The sequence below is a fragment of the Aptenodytes forsteri genome, unplaced genomic scaffold, assembly GCF_000699145.1.
Source record: "Aptenodytes forsteri isolate BGI_AS27 unplaced genomic scaffold, ASM69914v1 Scaffold223, whole genome shotgun sequence".
Taxonomy (NCBI): domain Eukaryota; kingdom Metazoa; phylum Chordata; class Aves; order Sphenisciformes; family Spheniscidae; genus Aptenodytes; species Aptenodytes forsteri.
In genome coordinates this window covers 656,521-681,232 of record NW_008794742.1, presented here as the reverse complement: position 1 = coordinate 681,232, position 24,712 = coordinate 656,521, and the positions used below count along the sequence as shown (strand labels likewise).

At 38.9% G+C, this 24,712-nt stretch overlaps 1 protein-coding gene across 1 annotated transcript in view; it reads right to left on the bottom strand.

Annotated features, from left to right (window-relative positions):
- The window catches only part of EFR3A (EFR3 homolog A), a 90,370-nt gene that overhangs the window by 13,051 nt on the left and 52,607 nt on the right, over positions 1-24,712 (bottom strand). The window contains exons 11-21 of the mRNA XM_009273969.2: positions 23,214-23,292; positions 22,155-22,290; positions 20,368-20,532; positions 17,636-17,750; positions 15,441-15,492; positions 11,605-11,777; positions 11,068-11,143; positions 7,966-8,127; positions 5,875-6,006; positions 5,286-5,353; positions 3,950-4,077 (exon numbers count right to left, since the gene is read on the bottom strand). Of these exons, the coding sequence (XP_009272244.1) occupies positions 3,950-4,077; positions 5,286-5,353; positions 5,875-6,006; positions 7,966-8,127; positions 11,068-11,143; positions 11,605-11,777; positions 15,441-15,492; positions 17,636-17,750; positions 20,368-20,532; positions 22,155-22,290; positions 23,214-23,292 (1,286 nt within the window). The remainder of the gene's footprint in view (positions 1-3,949; positions 4,078-5,285; positions 5,354-5,874; positions 6,007-7,965; positions 8,128-11,067; positions 11,144-11,604; positions 11,778-15,440; positions 15,493-17,635; positions 17,751-20,367; positions 20,533-22,154; positions 22,291-23,213; positions 23,293-24,712) is intronic.

Sequence of the window (24,712 nt, the reverse complement as noted above, 5' to 3'; positions counted from 1 at the left end):
AGTGAAAGAACAAGATTAGTGAAAAACACCTGCATTCTAGCTATCTTTGCCAGGTTCTCAGAGTCCCTGAGCATTTGAAGCGGCATATTGAAGGATTTACTTTATTTTTAATCCCTGACGGCTCACTGGTACACGACGCAATACATAGAGTCTGAGGAAAGCACCTTAGCTCTCAAGAGTAAACACAAGACAAAACTACATCTTTGCTGCCATCTTGCTGCTCTCTCTGTAATTGACATGCAAACACAAGATGATACATTTTTGGGACTACTTTGGATAGAATCCATTTTTATAATAGATGCCTCACTATACTTGCCTAATAAAAATGCCCATTCTTCTCTAATTTCAACACATTAAGTGGGTAAAAAACTGTGAAAATTGCCATTTTTTCTGTTATATGATATAAAGCTTGTCTCCATGCACATGAAGGAGCCCAGAGGCATGAGGGCAGTGGTGGAGCCCCAATACCCATTGCCCCGACCCCTACCAGGGCTGTCCCAGGAGTCGTGGCCCCACGGTCCAGGAGTGGCACCCACCCCATGGGGCAATGGAAGCAGCTCTCTGGGTCACCTCACTGATCAAGGCAGCGTCAGTGCCTGGGGTACGGGACACATTGTGGGATGTGGGGGAACAGCATCTTGGGATTGCACAAGGTTTAGTATGGGATGTTTAGAGGAGGAACCAAGGGTGGGGAAAAGGAGGACTGAGATGGTTTGGGGAGGAGCAAGCAAGGAAAACAGATGGATAAGGGGATAAAGGCATCAGTACCATGGAAACTGGCTGCTGAGCAGTACGTGCATCTGGCCATGCCCTGAGCCTCATCAATGCAGCCTGTCCCATCTCTTGATTAAATCCCATTTCTCTTTTCCTGGGTGAGGGACTATTATTTGTGCAGGTGTGTGCATGGGGGTCTGAGCGCAGCAACTGAAGTCAGACTACGGGTCAGAGGGCCTGTGTGTCTGCAGCGAGGGAGGGCACACAGCTCCGACGCATGGTAACAAGGGAATATCAAGCTGGATCAGCAGGCGAGTAGATCAAGTGGCCTGGGATCTGGGAGTGCCCATGTCTGTCTGTCTCTCTGTGTGTCAGTCTGTCTCTGAGGGGAATGCACCTGGAGGGACCAGGAGGCCGAGGCCAGCTGTCAGAAAGTGCATGGAGCTCGGGGAGTTGACTGAGACCCACGTGTGCATGCGCGTGTGCATTACTGTGCACAAGGGGGATCTGTACCAGCAGCTGGATGGGGCTGCGGGCCTTGGGGACTCACATGCTCATGTGCCAGTGACTCGGGAGGCTGGGAACCAGGAGACAGCTGATGGGTAGACAGTGTCTAAGCCCAGCTACTGCTGGGATGCACACAGAACATATGCACGTATACATGTCCCACTAACGGACCTTTATCCTGAAAAGCCAGTGAGTAAGATGAATCATCATTCCGTCAACAGCTGAGAGCTTGTTCCAACTTTCTACCAAGTTCTTGTAATGTCATTCAAAGAGGTAATTAGTACTATCACAAAAATGATACCTACAGCCCTATTACCTGCTCAGGAAAAGAAAACAGGAAGCTACCATATTGTAGAGTTCCAAATCAAGAGTAAACACAAAGGCAAACCTTGCAGCAGCTAACATTGCTAGAGGTATATCAAGGAGATAAAGAAAAAAAAAGCAGAAGGAAACACTAAGTACACTAAGTACAACACAATTTCTGGCCTGAAGATCTAAAGGCCTTCTAAAAGCATATTTTTTTTGACTGTGCACATCCTATACAGACACACCACAGCTAGCAGGAAAGCAGGCTGAGCTACAACTTATTTTTACCTTTTGACTTGTGTCTGCATTTATGAGGTTTTTTGCCTGATGGAAATAGAGCTAAATTAAAAAAAACCTACATATGTATAGACAAAAAATGATTAAATTTACATTTAAATTATCAGCTTCCTCCCTCCCCCAAATAAGGAACAGAACAAGGTACAAAAAGTTGCAAATATGAATGTCTTTCCAAACTGATAAGAAGTACCAAAACCTGAAACAAAGACAGCATGATGATTTTATGTCTATAAGTCATTGTTAAGCATTATATCATTGATATTCAGAAATATGAGAAATAATTAGGATCAAGTCTTTACTGGCTTTTTGGGTTCAACCATAACTTTCACAGGAATATAGAAAAAATGGATCCATCTTTTAACAAAATTAATGATATATTTTGAAACACTATATTCTAGCATTATAATAGAAATGAAACATTTCATAGAAGTAGAAAATGAAAAGTTTCAGAATTCCAAAATATTCACTTTGGTCCTGATTTACTTAAATGAAAATCTTGGAAGCTCAATATCCCACAGGATCAGAGATTAATGATACTAATCAGGTATAACAACAGACATGGAACCAGTTTTGGTTACTGCTCTTTACAAAAAGATTACAAAAAACCCCAACAACCACCCATCTGATTCACATACACTAAGATTTAGCATTAAATATGTCCGTTTCTCATCACCTGGAGAGGCAGTTAGTCACATACTTGCAGCTAAACTCACTTAACCTTGATGTCAGAACTTACATATCTTCCTGGTAGGAATGCATTTTTACCAAAGTATCCAAGAACACCCTAGCAAGGTCATTTGGGTACAAATATGTCTCAATTTCTAGAAGAGGCTTAACATAAATTTCAAACCAGGCTTTCTCATTCCGTTCTCATTCACTCAAAGACAGGAAAAATTTGAAAATGTAACATTTCCTTACTTGCTACCTACCTCTTCTGCCAATACTAAAATATAACGTTAACTGTTTTTTTGGATGCCAGAAGAAATAATCTGTCAAGTATAGCAACATTTTCCTTTTTAGAAGACGACAACCAGCAATAGAAAACACAGACATTGCAGCTGTGTCAGAATATTTCACTAGTTTGCCTGCTAGCACTTGGGACAAAACCACATCTGCTGTTCTGGAGAACTCATTCCCTCCCATAGCAGCTTTCCAAAAAAGCTTATTCAAGAGCAGGCAGCAATGTCTCTGAATCGTACTGCAAGTGTGACAGATCTGGCATTCACTGTCCATAAGTACTATGTTTCTTTCTATGCATGAGCTGCAAAACATAGGAATCACATTTTCCTGCTAGGTACTTTTATTTCACAAAAAGGTCATGCTTCAGACTGGGATGTCCCATAGCCTCTTACAATAGCAACCGGTTACGAACAGCCACAAAACACACATGGTTAATAAAACAAATTCTTCAAACAATTTTTTTCAGTAAGTTGCTCAATTGGCTGTTGAAAACATATTAAAAGCCAAAACCACACAACATCACATACTAGCTAGTCATTCACACACTATTCATGCCTCCTGGGTAGCACGACCTCTCACAAATCTTCCTCAGGCATACTTTATTTTCATTGCGTTACCCGACACTAAGGTAGCGTAGGTATCTAATGGAGGAAAACATAACATTCTTGATTAAATTAACATCTGTTCATTGAGAATTTGACTAAGGCCAATAACTCAAGTCAGCACAAGGCCATATGGCAAAAGGATGGAATATGTTTCATCCAGTGTTTAGATAAAAAGGATAATGTATGCCAACTTGTATAACCCTTCCTCACCTGCTAACTCAAGAGAATACAGAAAAACAGTAATCACTACTATCATCTTAGGTATTCTTTCAAAAGCAAAGACTTCATTAAAAAGAATCGAAGTGGGTTCAAGAACTTTCTGCCCAACCTCCTGAATTTAAGGGGGAAAAAAAAAAATCTTAAAAGGACACAAAGTTGAAACTTGTTAGCAATAATACTGTAGCTAATGAGAAAAAAGAAATCATCTTGACAAAACAAAATTATACTACAATTAAGTTTTGTTGGCAAGTAGTCACACTACATTTCATTGGCACACAACACATTAAGCAAATATTCTCAATAACTGGTACTTAGCAGTTTCGCCACTAATCACCACTTACCTGTTACCTGGGGTACGTATGGAACTGACAATCTTTCCACACTGTATCCGCTGCCTCCTAATGATTCTGCAATCTTGTTTGTCAGGAAGAATAAATCTTTTTCATGCTTCTCTAAGGATTTTGGAAGACTGTCAAAATACATATTTGAAATTATTATCTACCAACAGAGATTTCTTCATTAAGTAAAATACTTTTATAATGTCTGCAAGCAACCAAAAAGGGTCAATGGTAATGATTTGATAGAAATAAAACTTGCTCAGTTATTGAGGAATGAATATACACTCCAAAATGAGTCCATTGACTACCTCTGCAATATTTTAAATTACCTTAACACTTCTTGGTTACCTAAATTATGTTCCTCACCTATTCTGCTACATCTTGAGAGAATATGGTCTCTGTTAAATGGAAAAAACTGGAGAGTAATAGTATTTGCTATTTGCTAGCGACGTGCCCTTGCGACAAAGAAGGCTAAGGGTATCCTGGGCTGCATTAGGAGGAGTATTGCCAGCAGGTCAAGGGAGGTGATCCTTCCCCTCTACTCAGCACTGGTAAGGCCACACCTGGAGTACTGTGTCAAGTGCTGGGCTCCCCAGGACAGGAGAGACATGGACTTACTGTAGAGAGTCCAACAAAGGGACACTAAGGTGATTAAGGGACTGGAGCATTTTTCCAATGAAGAAAGACTGAGAGAGCTGGGACGGTTCAACATGGAGAAAAGAAGCTGGATCTTATCAATGTATACAACTACCTTAAGGGAGGGAGGGTGGAAAGACAACAGAGCCAGGCTCTTTTCAATGGTGCCCAGTGACAGGACCAGAAGCAATGGGCACAAACTGAAACACAGGAGATTCTGTTGGAACATCAGGAAATACTTTTTTACTGTGAAGGTAACCAAGCACGGGCACAGGTTGCCCAGGGAGGTCGTGGAGTCTCCATCCTTTGAGATATTCCAAAGCCATCTGGATGTGGTCCTGGACTGCCTGGTCCAGGTGACCCAGCTTGAGCAGGGGGGCTGGACCGAATGATCTCCAGAGGTCCCTTCCAACCTCACCCATTCTGTGATTCAGTGATAATGTATTTTGCTGTGTTAGCACTTACACCAAGCATCATATCGTGCAGATGTAAGTGCCTCTGACTACAATTAAAAAAGTTTGAAAAACAGATTTTTTCATGTATGCATATATGCTTTTAATGCTTGGTTTTCTTCTGCCTATCCTGTACACTATTAAACCTCTAAATTATTTTTCACATATGCAACATATTTCAATGATTTGTGATTTTTAATAGTAAAATAGGTACTTCACTGTTCATTAATTGAGATTCTATATCTACTTACTTGCATTTGTCTTTGAAAATTGTTTCTGGTAGAAAATAAGATGCTTCCAGACTTCTAGTTTCAATGACCTGAAAAAAAAGAAGACAAATTGTACAAATGGAGTAGTTCCATAGCTATTTTCTCCAGCGACTGAACTGCTTAAAGAGGTTCTACTGTAGCAGATTACCAATCCTTCACTAATATCTACCTCAGCACAAATGAGGCCTTTAGAATTTTTTTTAACCAGAGAAAGAGATTGTGGCACTCACCCTTTAGACTAAAAATCTGGTTCTCACAGTGTTGTGCATGTCAGTACTGTTTTACCAAAGCCAGTGAGGCTGTAAAGTCTTATACCAGATGGGGATTTAGCCCATTATATACAGTACCGTAAACAAAATAAAAATGCTATACCTTGAGAGAAGAATATTCTGTGTGTAGTTTTAAAAGTCAGCAAGTAATGCCATCGGAGCCCAAAGACAAAGAGCAATGTTGGTGGACACAAATACAGGAGATCAACATCACAAGCAATTACTTGACAGAAGTTACTTACCCATTTTACAGTAGAATGTGTACTGTTCTAAATGACTTAAATTACTTAATTATGTGTTACCTTGCTGACATGCTGACAAAAGGCAGGAACTGCAATCATCTGACTCAGAAAGTTTAGATACGCTGCAACCAATGCCATGACACCACAACGATTAAACATTGGCAGATTATCCTCATTGATGATGGCAATGTCCTGAAATATAAAGGATAGCATTACACCCTCCAAAGTTAACAGGTTGTCCCAAATATATGGAAGCCAAAGCTATTATTAGTAACACTAGCTGACTACCTAGTAATACCTGGCATTTAAAACCTCTCACCTTAAAGTTCTAGTCTTCTAGCTCACTCTTGCATTAGGTATATATTGATCTGAAGTTAGAGAGCTTGAAGGATTCAACCCCTAAGAAGAGAAATAAATCTACTCCACTCAAACTTCTGTTTCTCAGAAAGAGAGTACAGGTTAATGACTGGTGGTCTCTTGTCCTTAGGAGTCCCGTAAGGACCACCTGCTGATGATAACTTTTTTCAGGAAAATTAGAAACAGTAGTTTAATAATAAAAATCTCTCTTGTGAATCACAGATACAGTACCATAAAGGGAATTATTTAATGCTTATTAGCATTTACATATTTATATGTTCATACTCCTAATGTCATTTTCATCAATAAGGATTTGGTTCAGTGACATATTTTAAAACTGAGGATGCACTCTGCATTTCAAAGGTTACATAATGCAGGTGCACATTAGGGAATGTGAACAGGGAATACAGGACAATTTCATCAATTTTCCATGGCACATGCTAGCACTATTTTTTTGAATGCTTTAATTTCAACACAGATAAACCTACTAAGTTATACAGTTTCACTGTGGACTGTATGCAAGTATGAAATAATGTTTGATTCTGTACAGGAAATGTTAAGGAATAAAGCCTTAAATAGCCTGGTTTGACAAATATTTTGAGGGTAATAAGCTCGAGGGTAGGAAGGCTCTGCAGAGGGACCTGGACAGGCTGGATTGATGGGCCGAGGCCAATTGTATGAGGTTCAACAAGGCCAAGTGCCGGGTCCTGCACTTCGGCCACAACAACCCCATGCAGCGCTACAGGCTTGGGGAAGAGTGGCTGGAAAGCTGCCTGGCAGAAAAGGACCTGGGGGTGCTGGTTGACAGCCGGCTGAACGTGAGCCGGCAGTGTGCCCAGGCGGCCAAGAAGGCCAATGGCACCCTGGCCTGTATCAGAAATAGTGTGGCCAGCAGGAGTAGGGAAGTGATCGTGCCCCTGTACTCGGCCCTGGTGAGGCTTCACCTTGAATACTGTGTTCAGTTTTGGGCCCCTCACTACAAGAAGGATGTTGAGGTGCTGGAGCGTGTCCAGAGAAGGGAAACGAGGCTGGTGAGGGGTCTGGAGAACAAGTCTTATGAGGAGCGGCTGAGGGAACTGGGGTTGTTTAGCCTGGAGAAAAGGAGGCTGAGGGGAGACCTCATTGCTCTCTACAACTACCTGAAAGGAGGTTGTAGCGAGGTGGGTGTCGGTCTCTTCTCCCAAGTAACAAGTGATAGGACAAGAGGAAATGGCCTCAAGTTGCGCCAGAGGAGGTTTAGATTGGACGTGAGGAAAAATTTCTTTACTGAAAGAGTGGTGAAACATTGGAACAGGCTGCCCAGGGAAGTGGTTGAGTCACCATCCCTGGAGGTATTTAAAAGACGTGTAGATGAGGCACTTAGGGACATGGTTTAGTGGGTGGGGGTGTTGGGTCGATGGTTGGACTCAATGATCTTAGAGGTCTTTTCCAACCTCAATGATTCTATGATTCTATTTTATACGGAACACTGACGCAAGATTGTAAGGATACCTTGCCAATCTGCTAACGAATATATCAGTGATTCTATGGAATGTTTCAACAGATTTCCACATCTGCCATATTTCCTGAGGAGAACATGTTGGAGAAGTTTGTAACAAATCTTAGCTGAAGTTTCCCTATTAATAAGTGTATGTACAAAGCGCACTTCCTTAATGGGTCGATCAAATTAGGACTGAATGATGTGATTTCCAATTTGAAGATCAATATGCAAACAAAAAAATTATCCTCATCTCCAGCTACCAATATAAATTATCAATCAATGAACCCAACACTGATTCAGATTTGCACTCATACCTGCAAAGCAATAGCTAATCGAATGAGGTCAATAACCACTTCTTCATTGGCTAGTTCAATTGTGGTAAGAGCTAGAGATGTAAACAGCAGTTCAAAGTTTTTCTGGACGTTGTCTTCTTCTTTACAGCCTAAGTAGATGTGTCTGTACAACTGCTGGCCATGCTATAAAAGACAAAAAAGGAAAATGAGTACTAAAATCACAGAATAATTTAGGTTAGAAAGGATATTTAAAGGTCCTCTAGTCCAACTCCCTACTCCAAGCAGAGCCAACTTTGATGTTAGATCATTTTGGATAGAGAATTAAAATAATAAAAAAGGATAAAATACATGTATAAACATACATACACAAACAAATACGTGATTAATCAAGAAGACCATTCGTTTACTACCATAACAGTAGCTTCTTTATAAATACAGTACTATTATATTTTATGTAAAAGCGTACAGATGGGCAAGATGATACAGAGAATTGCAGATGAATACTGCACTGTGTGTCAGACACTGGCATTCATTTCCTATTGAAATATTTAGGAAAAAAATTGCGCATTTATGAAAAGGAAAAAATAAAAAGTAGATCTTGAAACATTCTCAAGAACGTCCAAGTAACTGAGGAGCTTCAAGGGTTATCCTTGTGAAGACATCATATTTGCTCATTAAGCAAGCTTCCTTGAAGAACAAACTGAGAAAAAATTCTTCTAGGGGGTGTTTCAGAAGATGAGTAGGGCTCTTTTACTACTGTGCATATGGAGGCTCTAGCTCTAGTGAAGAACATAGGTTATCTAATGAAAGACCCTCAACTTCAAAAGTGACTTTCCTTTCCTTGTAACACTGTCCTTAACCAAATCTTTGTAACGAAGCTATTATTTTAACAAAACAAAAGAAAAGAAAATACAGAAAGGCAGGTTAAGAAGCAGGTTTTGTATGTAACACATGACTCAGTACCATCCCAGCATTCTTAATCTGTAGAGGATACAGGTCTGTATCAGTCGACACAGTTAATGTTCAAGATCTAAGGACTGATGCTTTATCTCTGGAAGTACTAGTTCAGCTTCAGGAGGACACAGAAAACTCATTTTTAACATGTTTTTCAAGCAGAACATATTCACTTAAGAAATAATAAAAATGCTAGTAGTCTTCTTATCACTTCTAGAATCAAATATATAGCTGTTCAAACATATGCTTTACTTAGAAGAGGGATACAGAGCTATTAGCAAAGCACAGAAGTTACTATGAAATAAGCACAGTAAAGGTTAGCTGTTTAAAGACACAGTATATTTGGAAACTAAAAGTAATGAAAATATTCATCTCACTGATAAAGAATTGCACCTAGATATGAAAATAAATTATTTTAAAATTATGTGCATTTTCTCGACACGTAGTATCTTTCTAGAAGATTGTAAAATGCAAGCAGTTCAGTATTTCCCTTTAAAGAAAGGACAGAAATAAACTTCCTGGCTTTGAGAAGGTGGACTGAGATCAAGAGAGCTTTGTGTCTATGTCTAGTTTAATTCCACCTAATTTTAGGTACCGAAATTCCTAAGTATGATACACAACTGCCTTAGGATCCCCATCTAACATCAAACAAGCCTAGATGGTCATTCAGATCTTAATGGACTTCTGGAGGTGCTTCACCCCTCTCCTTTGATTATGCAAAGGCTCTAGAAAGAGTAGGCTGCTAACATATACATCTAGACTAGGTGAGTAACATTAGGTTATGATATGCACCTGAAACAGTATCACATAGATAATTATTGACTGACTTTATTCCACAGGGCTAATACATTTTTCTGAAGACTGTATAATCTTGTCTTGAGCTGTTAAGAGTCTCTTTTCCTCTCCTATCCTCTTTTTCAGATGAGAGCGTCAACAATTCAAATATTTAGTTTGAGAATTAAAATTTTCATCTAGCAAAATCAGTAACTACAACTCAGTAACTACAACTTATCCAACCTGTTTTAAATCCTAGATATTAAATTGATGAATTAAAATTTAATTCAGTTTTTACAAAGATACATTACTAGTAATTGCCAAAATTGGAGTATTCTTTATATTTGTATTATTCCAGTATTAATCAAAAGAGGTGTAAATATACCGCAAGGAATATCAACTGTATTAACTTAGCAAGAACACGTATCTCCAATGTTACTTGAAAGCCACACAATTCTATTTTGTATATTATTATATATATAGTATTTTTGCCTCTGGACAAGTTAAACTGCAATTCTTGTGATTCTTAGAATATTAAATTAAGTCAGCACTCTGAAGACACACATTTTTTTATTTCACAGCTAATAGGAAACAAAAACAAAGCAGCATGGGACAGCTGTGAGAAATGAATATATTTTCTCAGGCAGATAACCGTGATAAACATTCTAAAGCCTGCTTGAGCTGACTTTAGTAATTTGTGTTTTTTGTTTACAAACATACCTACACAGATAAACTATAGTCAGGAATGACAGAGCACACTAATAATTATAAACGTTTTTCCCATGTAGAAAATAAGGTTTTTATTGTAAAGAAGCAATTTCACTCCACATAAGCATCATCCAAAAAAAAAAACCAAACCCAAAACACCCCCCGTTTTTCTTTAGAACCAAACATGCTCAGAAGTCAACTGGCACAATGTCCTATAAAAACAATCTTGTAAGTAGGTGCATTTTTTTCTTCCAAGTTAACTTTCTTTGACATCTTTACTTAAAACATAAGACATTTTTAAAAAGGATTTTTAAATTAAAAAAAAATCTGAAAATACAACAAAATAAAAGCCATACAAATGAAAAACTACTACTAGCAATAAATGAAATGTTGCACAGGGATCTAACTATAGGGAGGTCTTTTCAGAATCATGGTTTAGATATACACTGTTCTAGTTTCATGCGTGCAAGGATTTTCACTGAAGACATAAATGGAAATTTTATTCCATGGAACCACCTCTCAAGTATCTAGAGCAGCTGAACATTGAAATCACTGGAATTTGAATTAAAATCACTCGATACTGATCTTTGCAACTTGTTGCAAAAACACAGCTGTAGAAGAAAAGCAACTGGTTCAGTTACTTTATCTTCTTTCTAGATAGAAAAGTTAACTTTTTCATTCTATTACCTTTTTCATGAAGCTCACATCTTGCCTTGAAATTTTGTCTCTTTTTATCTTTAGATCAGAAACATCTGGTATTATTCTACAAAGGAAACAAACATGTCATTTTAGCAAAAAGAAACTGAAAGGGAAGAGGATGTGAAATATGTGAACTATTCAAACAAATGGTTAAACCACAACAGTCCTGAAGCAATTTCCATTTTAATTATATCCATGTTTAACAATGACATTCAAATTTCAGTTGAAGAGGGAGAATCATAAACAGAATTATGACAAGCACGTATTTTTTTTCTCTACATAAAATACCATATTCTGTCTTCCACAGTTAAGCTAACAAATATTTGGAATGGTCATTTAAGGTATCATGCACTGAGGCTTACCTGTAAAACTCTTGCCATCAATAAATGACATTGAGCACTGTGTATTTATCAAAACAGTATATTAATATTTCATATTAGGAAAAATATTTAAAAATCAAAAGTACTTATCATTCAGATATTAAATTAGAATTTAAAGGAGGCCAAAGCAAACAAAAAGAATTACCGTATCCCTCTGAGCTTTGCTCTGTTGTCATGCCGATCAATGAGATTATGCAGTATTTCCAAGACCAGCTGCCTTAGCTCAGAGTCTTCCATGAGTGAAGGAGACAATAACGGGTCCAGAAACGGGGGAGGAAGTGCATTAGTTACCGTTGTTGCTTTGTATCCTGAAGTCACCTGTTCATTGTTGGAAGTAAAATTAATGTGTCATTATTGCATTGTAAGGATTACTTGCAGCTGTCACTCACTTTTTAGTGGGCTTGCTTTGGCATCTGAAAGGTGGGTTCAAATGGAAATAGTGTATTAGTTTTGAAAATTCCTAACCCCACTATGAATTTGGAAGGACTTTAATACTCATCTTCAAATGAACACCCTCATCTGTTTTAAAGTGGTATTTCATAGAACAGTTTGGGTTGGAAGGGCCCTTTAAAGGTCATCTAAGTCCAACCCCCCTGCAATAAGCAGGGACATCTTCAATTAGGTCAGGTTACTCAGAGCCCCCTCCAACATGACCTGGAATGTTTCCAGGGATGGGGCATCCACCACCTCTCTGGGCAACCTGTGCCAGTGTTTCACCACCCTCAGCGTAAAAAATTTCTTCCTTATATCTAGTGTGAATCTACCCTCTTTTAGTTTAAAACCATTCCCCCTTGTCCTGTTGCAACAAGCCTTGCTGAAAGGTCTGTCCCCATCTTTCTTATAGGCCCCCTTGAAGTACTGATAGGCTGCAATAAGGTCTCCCCAAAGCCTTTGCTTCTCCAGGCTGAACAACCCCAACTCTCTCAGCCTTTCTTCATAGGAGAGGTGTTCCATTCCCCTGATCATTTTCGTGGCCCTCCTCTGGACCCGCTCCAACAGGTCCATGTCTTTCCTGTGCTGAGGACTCCAGAGCTGGACACAGGATCCTTCCTCTACCAACACACCCGCAAGAAAAAATAAAGTTATCATTTACAAAATCTTTTTGGAAAACGGCCTATGAAAAGTTGCAGGGCATAAAATGAAGATGATAATCATTCCAATAGAGATTTTTCCATTTCAGGCTCTGAGCTGCTCAAATATGGTACCGAGTATGCTCATGTGAAGAAAAAAAAGGGAAAACAGGGCCTATATGTACATCTTAAACATTTATGGATACTGCTTTATTGCAAAAAAGAAAGCAAGCAGGAAACATTCACTTTCTTAGAAATCTGGTACCATGGCGTTGTTTTTTCTTTTTTTAAACTGATACTACCGCTGACCTGCCTCATTCGATTACTTTTATTTAAAACAAGGTCTGTAGGCACACAAGAAAAAGTTAATTTCAGTCTGACAATTTAAATATTCATCAGCTGAACATTTACAGCAGTCAGAAATGTTTAAAAAGTTACTGTCCCTTAAAGTGAAGGTTACCAGAATATTAAAAATCTCAGAAACAAAATGGGATTCAGAAACTGCCAAGCATAAGCTGTTGAGGTTGAGGGGAACAAAATAATCCAAAATTTAATTATAACAAAAGCAATCATATGTTTATCTAAGACTTTGCATAATAACTGTATCTTCATTATGCATATTCCATACCATTACAGTTTTTACATGTGAATTGTGTTGGACGGGTTTTGGCTGGGGTAGAGTTAATTTTCTTTACAGTAGCTAGTATGGGGCTGTGTTTTGGATTTGTGCTGGAAACAGTGCTGATAACACAGGGGTGTTTTTGTTACTGCTGAGCAGTGCTGACACAGAGTCAAGGCCTTTTCTGCTTCTCACACCACCCCACCAGCGAGGAGGCTGGGGGTGCACAAGAAGCTGGGAGGGGACACAGCCGGGACAGCTGACCCCAACTGACCAAAGGGATATTCCACACCGTATGACATCATGCTCAGCAATAAAACTGGGGTCAGTTTGCAAGGGCTGCTGTTGCTCAGGGACTGGCTGGATATCAGTCAGCTGGTGGTGAGCAATTAGGTTTTGGGTGGGGTTTTTTGTGGTTTGTTTGGGTGGGGTTTTTTTTGTTTGCTTAGTTTTTGTTTTAATTTTTATAATTTGTTTTTCTTTTTTTTTGTTTTTCTTTGTTTCTTTAATTTTTATAATTTGTTTTTCTTTTTTCTTGGTTTTGTTTTTCTTTGTTTTCTTTTTTTACTTACTGAACTGTCTTCATCTCAACCCACTTTTCTCACTTGTACCCTTCTGATTCTCTCCCCAGTCCCACTTGGGAAGAATAAGCGAGTGACTGGGTGGTGGTTTGCTGCCTACCAGGGTTAAACCACAACATGTGAGCAAGCACTATTCCTACAGCATAACTGAATAGGTTGAAAGGAAACTGGATGGCAGATGAGCATGAGGGTACCTGACGGTACCTAATCAATCATTTTGAAAATGGAAAATTACCAATACTAGAAGCAGTAAGGCTGCAAAAAGTGCATACTTTTAATGAAGTGACAGATTTTAATTGCCTATCCAACATTAAATTGTCTGCCTATGTGTATGCATGACAACCAACTAATTATCTTATGAAGTATTATTCTTTTGTAAAGAATACATGATGTGCAATGCTCAGTTCAGTACAGAGAACAGGCAGGGTTCAGTAGTTTCCAGTTCTTTATTACGTGTGCAGACTACACCTTATATACCACAATAAAAGCTTTGCTCTGAACACAAATTCCTTCCCACATTTTTTCCACAATATTTATCAATGTCTGAGTAATTCACTAAGCATCAAAACATTCACTTTCACATCTTTGTGCCACGATGGGATTTTACTTTTATATATTCTAAAAGAGGATCTAAAACAAAATTCAGTGTCAAAAATGTTAAAATTCCTTCCACATGCGCAGTTTGAATCCCTTAAAACATATTTACAGGCTATGCAGCACCCCAAATAATTAGAACAGTTCTTACTGACTTCAATGGAAATTTTTAAGACTGGTGAGATGAATATTGTCAGGAACAGTTTAGGCATAGCTGAGTCTATCTTTAATGAAGACAATGTGCAAAACGACCCCCTGAGGTCCTTTCTAACATGTTTTCCATCCTTAAACTGCAACTGTGAATGCACAGCTCTTCTGCAAATGAGAATCTAGGATTTCATATTCTGACAAGCAAAGAATGGTTTAACTGATTTGCCTAACACCACACACAAATTTCATGTCAAAGCAAGGATAGAAACTCATTTTCCAGGAAGGCATTCTACTGCTTTAGTCATGAAATCATTCTTTGTGCTATTTCCCCTACTTCAGTTACTAAACAGTTTTCAGCTTCTGCAACAAAATAGGCCAGGATTCTACAGGCAAGAGCCTCCTTTACTACCCACTTCTGATTCTTACCATCAGGATGTATTTCCAGAAATACTCTTTAAAGGTTTACAGTTGAAAAATGTATTTGTGATAAAACAGTTAATTATACCGTACAAGAAACTTGGGAAATACTAGGAAGGAAAGAACAACAGTGCCTGAGGCTCTAAGGCTTGGAGGTAGGCATCCATTCCTACAGTTTTAAAAATATTAGCCATTCTACTAATTACAGCTTTTCTGGTGTCAGAGACAAAAGTGATTACACTTTCATGCTGCTGGCATAACTCCTCAACTCAACGTACTTTATGATGTTCTTTTGGATCTGCAGATCAAATTATAACTGATATTCACTAAAGTGCTCTAAGAGATGGAGGAATATTTCTTGATCTGCTTGTAATATAAGTTGGGAAAATGCTGTCACATTTGACTCAGTAGAACTACAGATCTATGTAATATGAAGATATGTTTAATTTCGTAATACAGAGTTGTAATACTGTACTTATATGTATAAACGTATACATAAAGTGAAACATTGTGTGCTTATAACATAATATACTGAACACAGAAGGCTTACCATAAGTAAAGATCTCAATAACATGATTTGAATCCTCCTAGTTCCCAAATCTCTACAATTGGAAAAAAGTTGAAAATTAGTTTCTTTGCATATCTTCAAAATACTATTCTACTCCAGACATCATTCTAACAACTATGTTTTTGACAAGTGAATACAGCAGTCTTGGAAGGCATGCTGGATGACCACAAATAAGGGGCAAATATCTCCAAATGAGGTGAAATAACTACATGTTTTTGAAAGGGACATTTATAGGAAGGCTTAAAAAACGAAGCAAATAAAACTGAAAAAAAACAGTAAATGATATATGTGAAGCAGATCTAAATCTTCACGTTTCATTCAGACATCTTTATATCTGAAATGTTCAACTGCTATGTGCTTGACTTAATTTTCACAAGCATCAGCACTCATAATTTCTTCTGAATTAAAACGTAATTGAGTCTTTTGAGAAACCAAGACACTTCTTGTTTAAGTCAGACACCAAAACTTTGAGACTGAAAAAAAGTTATCTGCAAAATCAGCAAGAAAAACTGAAAGAACCCTCAGTTTTCAGACCACAGGAAGGTACGCAAAACACCACTTAACCTGTTCTTCATCTGTTCTCATCTTCCATCTGCTGGTACTAAAAGAAGTTAAATACCTATTGGTATATAGTCACATATGCACTGTTCTTGCAAGATCTTACAAGATACAAGTGCACTTTGAATAAATTGCTCCATTCAAAAAGACTCTTTCAAGAAAGTAAAAAAGGTACAAACCCTTCTGTTCACCAAATAGCGTAAGGGAAGAGCAAGCCTCTTCACAAAAGTTGACCCCTACGTAACAGTGGAAACTTCCACCTTCACTGGCTATAATCCTGGCTATATCCAGTTGGCAGTATCATTCAAATGTCTTGTGTAGCAGAGACCAGATTTTCAGGTAAGTAATGCAAGACTGTATCAGCAGTCAGAGAGCCTGCTTTATTGAGAATGACATATGCACATCATACTAACATAGTACTCAGTCCCATGTTTACAAAGAAACCCATGAAGGAAAATTGTATAGTTAAAAAGCAAAAAAAACCCCACCCCCACACCAACTGGTAATGCAAGTACAGGATTCTAAATGGACCCGTATTTCAAATACCTTCTTAATGAGTGGTAACTGCCTGGCACAGACAGATTTCTGTCTTCCATGGAGTAGCATCCCATACTGCAGGGACACGCCAGGGGAGGTTTAGATTGGATGTGAGGAAAAATTTCTTTACTGAAAGAGTGGTTAAACATTGGAACAGGCTGCCCAGGGGAGTGGTTGAGTCACCATCCCTGGAAATATTTAAGACGTGTAGATGTGGCGCTTAGGGACGTGGTTTAGTGGGCATGGTGGTGTTGGGTCGACGGTTGGACTCGATGATCTTAGAGGTCTTTTCCAACCTCAATGATTCTATGATTCTATGACACAATACTATATGAAAAGCTACCAAGAAGCCCGGAGAATGACAATGACTTCCTATCTAAGCTAGCAGGGGATCAGACATATGTGGTACAAAGTATCCATCCATACCTGGAAAGAATAGCTGCAGCCTTTTCAGTGACTTTCCTCATACTGAGGAAAAGCAGTCTTTAAACATAATTATTCATGTTACAGGGAAAAATATTACTTCAGCATATGACAGCTTTTTAATTATGGGTTTATTACAGCAGTCTGACCACCTATAGCTTTTTCCTATTTCTAAATAAATAGGGAAAATCTAAACCAAAACAAATTCACTGGAATTTCTGCAGTTTATTTCTTAATCTGAAATCAGCTTGTACAGAATGAAGAAAAAACAAAAAACCAGTTGTAAATTATGCAGCTATTTGAAAAATTGTAGTCATACTTCAATTTCCCTCAGTCACAAAACACATATGTAAGAAGTCATGGAATTAACCACCATTAAGTAGATAATTTCAGAAACACAGTACAGATGTGGAAAAAAGAAATGTTTTAGTGCAATATAAATTGTACTCCAATCAGGTATTTTTTACCAGTAATGTGTTTGGAGACTGATTTCATACTGCTGGCACTGTGCTTGCCTTGATTCTGCATGGAATTTAATACAGTCGCTAATGAATGAAAATTTGCATTTCACTTTTCTTAATTTTTTTCACTTCTTATCTTATCAGGATTCTAAATTCTAAATTTTTAATTAGAAATTAAAAAATGTAGGATATACAAACCCAAGGTGACTGGTATCCAGTGACTGTGAAATTGTCCCCAAAACAGGTACTTTTCCCATAATGAACATCATAATCTCTGATCTCTGGTAATCCGGGAGATTGCTTCCAAAAAATCCTAAACAAAAATGGAAAGAAATCATAGAAGAAGAGAGATATAGGGCCCTTCTCTTTATAAGAAAAGCCTTATAAATACAAGGAATAGATTTACAAGGTCAAAATAGATGAAGAATACAACTATGATTTGTTTTAGGGCATCATACTCACATGTTCATTTCTGCTGAATAGCTTTAGAGTCTTTTCATGACATTCACTTTATTCTCTGAATCCTAAAACTTCCTAATTTTCTCCTCCTTTAAATATATCATTTACAAGTGAAGTATGCGACATCTAGTAATTTGTAACCAGTGAGGAACTGGAAGTGTTTCTCATGGAATACAGTGTTGTTACTTTTGTCTGTTCTTAAGTCACCATTAAATATTACAGGTGTGCGAACAGAAATCTCAGAGGTATATAAGTATTATATGACTATTACTTTACTTAAGAGACTACCGAGGTGAGCAGCTCCAGTGCTGGCACAACAGGCAGCGCAGCACTCTAGACCAGTGCACAGGGGAGTTTTCCTGAACAGAGGGAACCTCAGGGGGAGCCCAGAGACCCGCCAGGAACCCGCAGCTCGCACCACAGCGGCTGACGAGACCTGGGCAGGGCCAGGAGCAACGGCAGCCAAGCCCCCACACCTATAAAAGAAGCCCCTGGCAAGCGCTAGCAACCAGGAGCACCTCAGCAGCTGGCGTGCAGGAAGGGCGCTGTAGGTCTGCCGGCTCAACCAGGGAGCAATGGTAGCCACCCAGCAGAAGGCCACAGCCTCTCTAAACTCTGCACCCGCTGTGACTGACGCAGCTTCCCAGACAGAGCTCCGATGGGAACATGCTGCTACCCAAGTGTCAGGCTGCAGGGTGTGCCCTGCTCTTATGCCAGTATTTGACAGCAGTAGTGAGCACACCTGTGGGAGGTGTGCCCAGGTAGAGGAACTCCTCTGCTTAGTGGCAGAGCTCTGAGAGGAGGTGGTGAGTGGGTTGAGGAGTATCAGGGAGAGCGAGAGAGAGAGAGAGACTACTGGAATCGCACCCTACCTTCCCTGAGACAGGTCCAACAGGCAGACAGGATGCATGATACAGAAGATTCTCAATACCTGGCTCCACGCCTGGTGTAACCAGCATAATTTTGGGTTTTTTGATCATGGGTTGGTCTACACAACACCAGGCCTGCTGGCAACAGACGGGGTACACCTGTCCTTATAGAGAGATCTGGATAGACTGGAGAGCTGGGCAATCACCAACTGTATGAAATTTAACAAGAACAAGTGCAGGATTCTCCATCTGGGACAGGGTAATCCTGGTTATATGTACAAATTGGGGGATGAGAGGCTGGAGAGCAGCCCTGCGGAAAGGGATCTGGGGGTCTGGGTTGATGGCTCAGCTTGGAGAAGAGAAGGCTGAGGAGTGACCTCATTGCAGTCTACAACTTCCTCAAGAGGGGCAGCGGGGGGGGATGTGCTGATCTCCTCTCCCTGGTGACCAGCGATAGGACACGAGAAAAATGGAATGAAGCTGCATCAGAGGAAGTTCAGATTGGACATTAGGAAAATGTTCTTCACTGAGAGGATGGTCAGTCACTGGAACAGGCTCCCCAGGGAAGTAGTTACGGCATCAAGCCTGTCAGAGTTCAAGGAGTGTCTGGATGACGCTTTTAGTCATATGGTTTAGTGTTAGGTAGTCCTGTGAGGAGCAGGGAGTTGGACTCGATGAGCCTGACGGGTCCCTTCCAACTTGAGATATTCTGTTCTATTCTGTTGCTGTGCAATAGTATAACTTTGTAACTTTGATAGAACGCAGCTTAGCTTTAAAAGGTTGGGTTGTGGGGTTTTGTTGTGTTTTGTGTTTTTTTTTTTTTGGGGGGGGGGGGGGGGGAGGTGTGTGTGTTAACATTTTAACTTGGAGTTTCACTGTAATGGTGAGAAATAATCTACGACATATTTGCTACTGCTCTAGAAAGCTTCGAGGCATAAGCAAAGGTACAGATTAACGAACAATATTTAAGTTACATTCCCCCTCGTTGTTTAAGTAAAGGAATACACATCATAAATGCACTGCAATATACATCACTACCATAAAAAGAAAATCTGAAAAAAGGGGACAGGCTATTTTAATGAAATAATTTACAGAAATTGTTGCTCTTATTTTCAGTATTGTGCTTAAAAGTACTTCAGTTAAGTCGTGGTAGCACAACCAGCCATTAGGTGTCAATGTTGCCGCAATGTTTAACATTGGTTTCTACAAATTTTCGAGTAGTACCTACTAAAATATATTAACTGTATATGATTGCTTGCAATATGTTTTTCATAAAAGGATTAATATTAGTTCTGCACCAAAGGTACAGAATGATGTCTATATTTCAAGGGCCATATAATAATATAACCAACAAATTGTAAGTCCACCAGCATTTTTAATTTTCATTGAGCTTCTTGGCTATCTGTTCAGTTAACAATTACAAGAACAGTCTTTGAGAAGTCAAATCCATAAAGTAAGCCTGAGATTTAGAAGCAAGTACAATCAGAGATACCACACTTGCCATTATTCCTTTTTAATTCAAGCTGTTTTAATACCATCTCATTGAGGAAGGGAGAGAAGGGAAGGAATGTTAAGTGAGCCTACGTTACTGTCATTACTCACCAATTGTTTGAATAATAGCATTCTGAACAATCCTCTCATCGCTCTCCTTGGAGCTTGTGCTGAAAGCGGCACTTCCTGCTGAACTGCGCCTATCACCCAGCTCAAATTCAACACTGATGCGCAAGTGCTTCAACAAGGTATTAAAAACCTCCAGAACTGTTGGGCCTGGAAACAACACATAACAATGATTGCACCTGTCAAGGGAAAGATGCCTTAAGAAAATGAAAACTAACCTTTTCAATCCCTTTTTAGGAAAAATCAAATTAAGCTGAAAAGAAAACTGAAATACACTGTTTGAAGGATATGGCCTAGGGATAAACTTTTGAAATGTGCCTACACCCTGGTATTTTAGAAATTACTTTGGAATCGGGAAATGCAGTCAGGTATATATGCATAATCCATTACTATCAAGTTGTACGGGGTCTGGCTGGGGTGGAGTTAACTTTCTTCGTAGCAGCCCGAGTGGTGCTGTGCTTTGGATTTGTGACTAAAATAGTGTTGACAACACACCAGTGTTTTGGCTGTTGCTAAACAGTGCTAGCAAGTGTCAAGGCTTTTTCTTTTTCCCCTGCTCTGCCCCTACAGAGAATAGGCTGGGGTGTGCAAGAAACTGGGAGGAGACACAGACCAGGACAGCTGACCCAAACTGACCAAAGGGCTGTTCCATACCATACAATGTCACGCTCAGCAATAAAAGCTCAAGGAAAGGAGGAGGAAGGGGGGACATTTGTTCACATGGCATTTGTCTTCCCAAGTAACTGTTATGCATGCTGAGGCCCTGCTTTCCAGGAAGCGGCTAAACATCTGCCTGTCAATGGGAAGCACTGAATAAATTCCTTTGCTTTCCTTGGGCATGCAGCTTTTGCTTCACGCATTAAATTGTCTTTATCTTGATCCATGAGACTTCTCACCTTCTTTCTACCTTCTCCCTGTCCTGTGGGAAAGGGGAGTATGCAAAGGGCTGTCGGCCGGAGCCAACCCACCATGCAAGTTTTACATAGCAAATATGAGTGGTTGCTGAAATTGAGCATCAACAGTGGGTTAAACTGCAGGTACTTGCACCTCAATTTCAGTTCTGCTGAAACCTGCTACTAAAATCCAGTTCTATATACTGGATCAAATAATGAGCTCTTTTCATAATACGGTAAAAGACTTCACAAGTCTGTGCATGCAAATGGGTCTTGTATAAAGAGAAAGGACAGGCTCAGACTTAAGCTAATTAAGCAAAGCAATAATGTTTTAGCAGGAGATCAAAGAAAAACAACAGCAGAGTACATATGTGTACACATCTTCATAACTACTCTTATTTCAAGGAACTACGCTACCTTAAATGACACAATTCTCCTTATTTCAGCTGCTTCATAGTTACTAAGGTAGAATTTCTCAAAGATTATTCTACTCTTGACTCCCATATTACCACTCATCTCACAGCAACTGTATCAAAAAGCGACAGCGCTCTTGACATTTTGTAGAGTCACACACAGTTGTCTCAGACTTTGTGACTTCTTATCAAACAGGAATTCCTGTCTTTCACAAGGCTGTAAAAATACATCTACTCATTTTTTGAACGCAAAGGATTATAAAACAGTCAAATGACCAAGTAAGTATGTTTGAGTAACTGTAAACCAAGTAAGAGTTCAAGCATTTTAAGGAGGAAAAAAAAAAAACAAACAAAAACAAACCTTCTCAAAATACATGCTTTCATTCAGTCTGAAAACAAAGCAAAAACGAGCACCACCCTTCAAATCTATCCTTTGACCTGATGCCTTTCATTTAAGACAACTTACCTACTGATCCTTTAGCTGCTATTGCAACTGCTTCCAAAAGAACCTGAATAATGCCAGCACGAACTCGTGGCGAGTCCCTTTTGCGAACATCAAGGTGTCTAAGAATTTCTTGTATTACATGATGGGAATACTGTGCCTATTAAAAAACAAACAAACAGAAAGAAAAGCTTCATCTGTGACTAATAACAATGAACTCCTACACCATTCAGCTATAGTCATGACCATGTTCCTATTCTGCAACATTCTTACTTATAATTTTATATAAATTTTAATCAACACATGACTAAATATGGATTAAAAAAACCACCATGACAGATGAAGTCACACAGGTCCATCCAGCACAGTACATAAAAGCTTACAGTATTAAAATATCCAGGAACATCTACAAGAACAGAGAAAGTGTGAAGTTGTACTGTATTCAGCTAACTGCAGTGCAAGGACTTCAGCTGGTCTTACAAAAAAGCATCACGATACAATCGCTGAGAACACTCAGCTTTCTTCCACAAACCTGGAATTTTATGACTTCATCTTTTGGGTGTCTGTGCTTGACACATCCAAGAATCAGACTTCGATCACATTTACAACAGACAATAGAGGTTGCCCACTAGTAAAAAATCAATTAGCACAACACAGTTCCATGTGAAGTTGGTTTCTTGGGTTGTAAAAGCAGTACAGCTGTATTGGCACGGAGACATGACCAACTTAAGAGAGATGTCTTTATCAAGCACAATGTCAGATCAGTATGGCTATCCTGCTCCTTGTTCTGGAGCTTGCTCAGGGACCTCCGCACTACCTTCCATCAAGAATCCCTTAATATTTTTTTTTCTTCTGCAAGTGTACATTAATTGAAAGTAAATCAGTAACCTCTGATCATAAACCACGATTAGGTTATTATTTGAAAAGTTTAAAGAATAAGCCTAAGGAGTTATGGAAAGAGATCTTCTAGATTCTTTGACTTCATCTACTGTCCATTATTATCGTTGTGAGGTGAGCATTTAACCCTGTCTCATGTGCTTGAAACATGTATGCAAGGAAAACAAACCCTGGAGAAAATCCTACCTGTATAGAATACATGATGATTTTGAAGCAGGAAACAGCAAATTCATTGGGATCCCATAGTCTATGATGGTCTAAATGCCTGTAACCAAAAATTAAGGGACCTGAAATAATGACATTCCACAGATATAATAAATGGCATCTTACAGTTTTCTCAAAATTCACCTCAATGGGATTATTTCCTTAGATAAAGCTTCTAAATAATGACTTATTAAATAGGTGAGAAAACTAGAACTTCAGAAAAGCATTTGTTTTCAAGGTTTAGGATATGATCACAAAACATTTGGCTATAACAGAAATTCCTGATCTTCTAGTTTCAGGAATTTAAGGAACGTAGTCATACCAAAGACATACAGTTAAGAATATACTGATTCCATACAAAGTGCATGCATAAAAACGGCTGTGACATTATATGCTTATTTACATGAAAGGGACACTGAAGAGGAGGGTTATAATACCTTGGCAAACTTCTAAATAAGATAAAGAATTTGTTTTGAATCAGGAGCTACAAAATAATTATGGCTGAATGTTACATCCAGAAAAGAGACAGCAAGAACTATTTTCGTTTTCACAGTGGTTTCAGGAATAATATATATGGAAAACAAAAAAGAGCTACTCTTTGTGTATATACTCCTTTATCACTCTGAAGCATTTCAACACTTTCTGCAAAAAATATCAAAACAGAATCAGAACAATAAATGCATCGGTTTCTCTTTAAATGGGATAGGAACCACCGATGAAAAACATTTGTCAGTTTCAAGCAAAGACAATAAATTCTGCTTAAGCACTATGCTGAAAGCTATGAATAGGGCACACATCAAATTTTCCAAAAAGGAGATCTGAGTACCTGGAAAAGCATGACAAAAAAGAATGCATTTTTAAATCTAGAAGACTGATACAAGGAATTTGGGATGCCTTTTAACTGGAATGATTTAGGTAAAAGGAAAAAAAAAAAAACCACAAAAACCCCGAAAAACCCCAAAACCCACAAAAAACTTTCCTACAGAAACTGAATTTAGGTAGTGTTTCTAAATAGGTATCGCAGCTACAGAATTACTGTTGGTCTGCCCTTTCTCAAAGAATGTAGTAAACATAAAGATGCTTCAAATAACAAACTTGAAAGCACACAGGTGAAAGAAGTCAGTACTCTGAACACAAGAGGACTGACTGGATACTTGTGGTGGGTTGACCTTGGCTGGACACCAGGTGCCCACCAAAGCTGCTCTATCACTCCCCCCTCCTCAGCTGGACAGGGGAGAGAAAATATAACAAAAAGCTCGCGGGTCGAGATAAGGACAGGGAGAGATCATTCACCAATTACCATCACAGGCAAAACAGACTCACTTTAATTTATTGCCAATCACTTTAATTTATTGCCAATCAAATCAGAGTGGGATAATGAGAAATAAACTAAATCTTTTGAAACACCTTCCCCCCACCCCTCCCTTCTTCCCGGGCTTAACTTCACTCCCGATTTTCTCTACCTCCTCCCCACCAGCGGT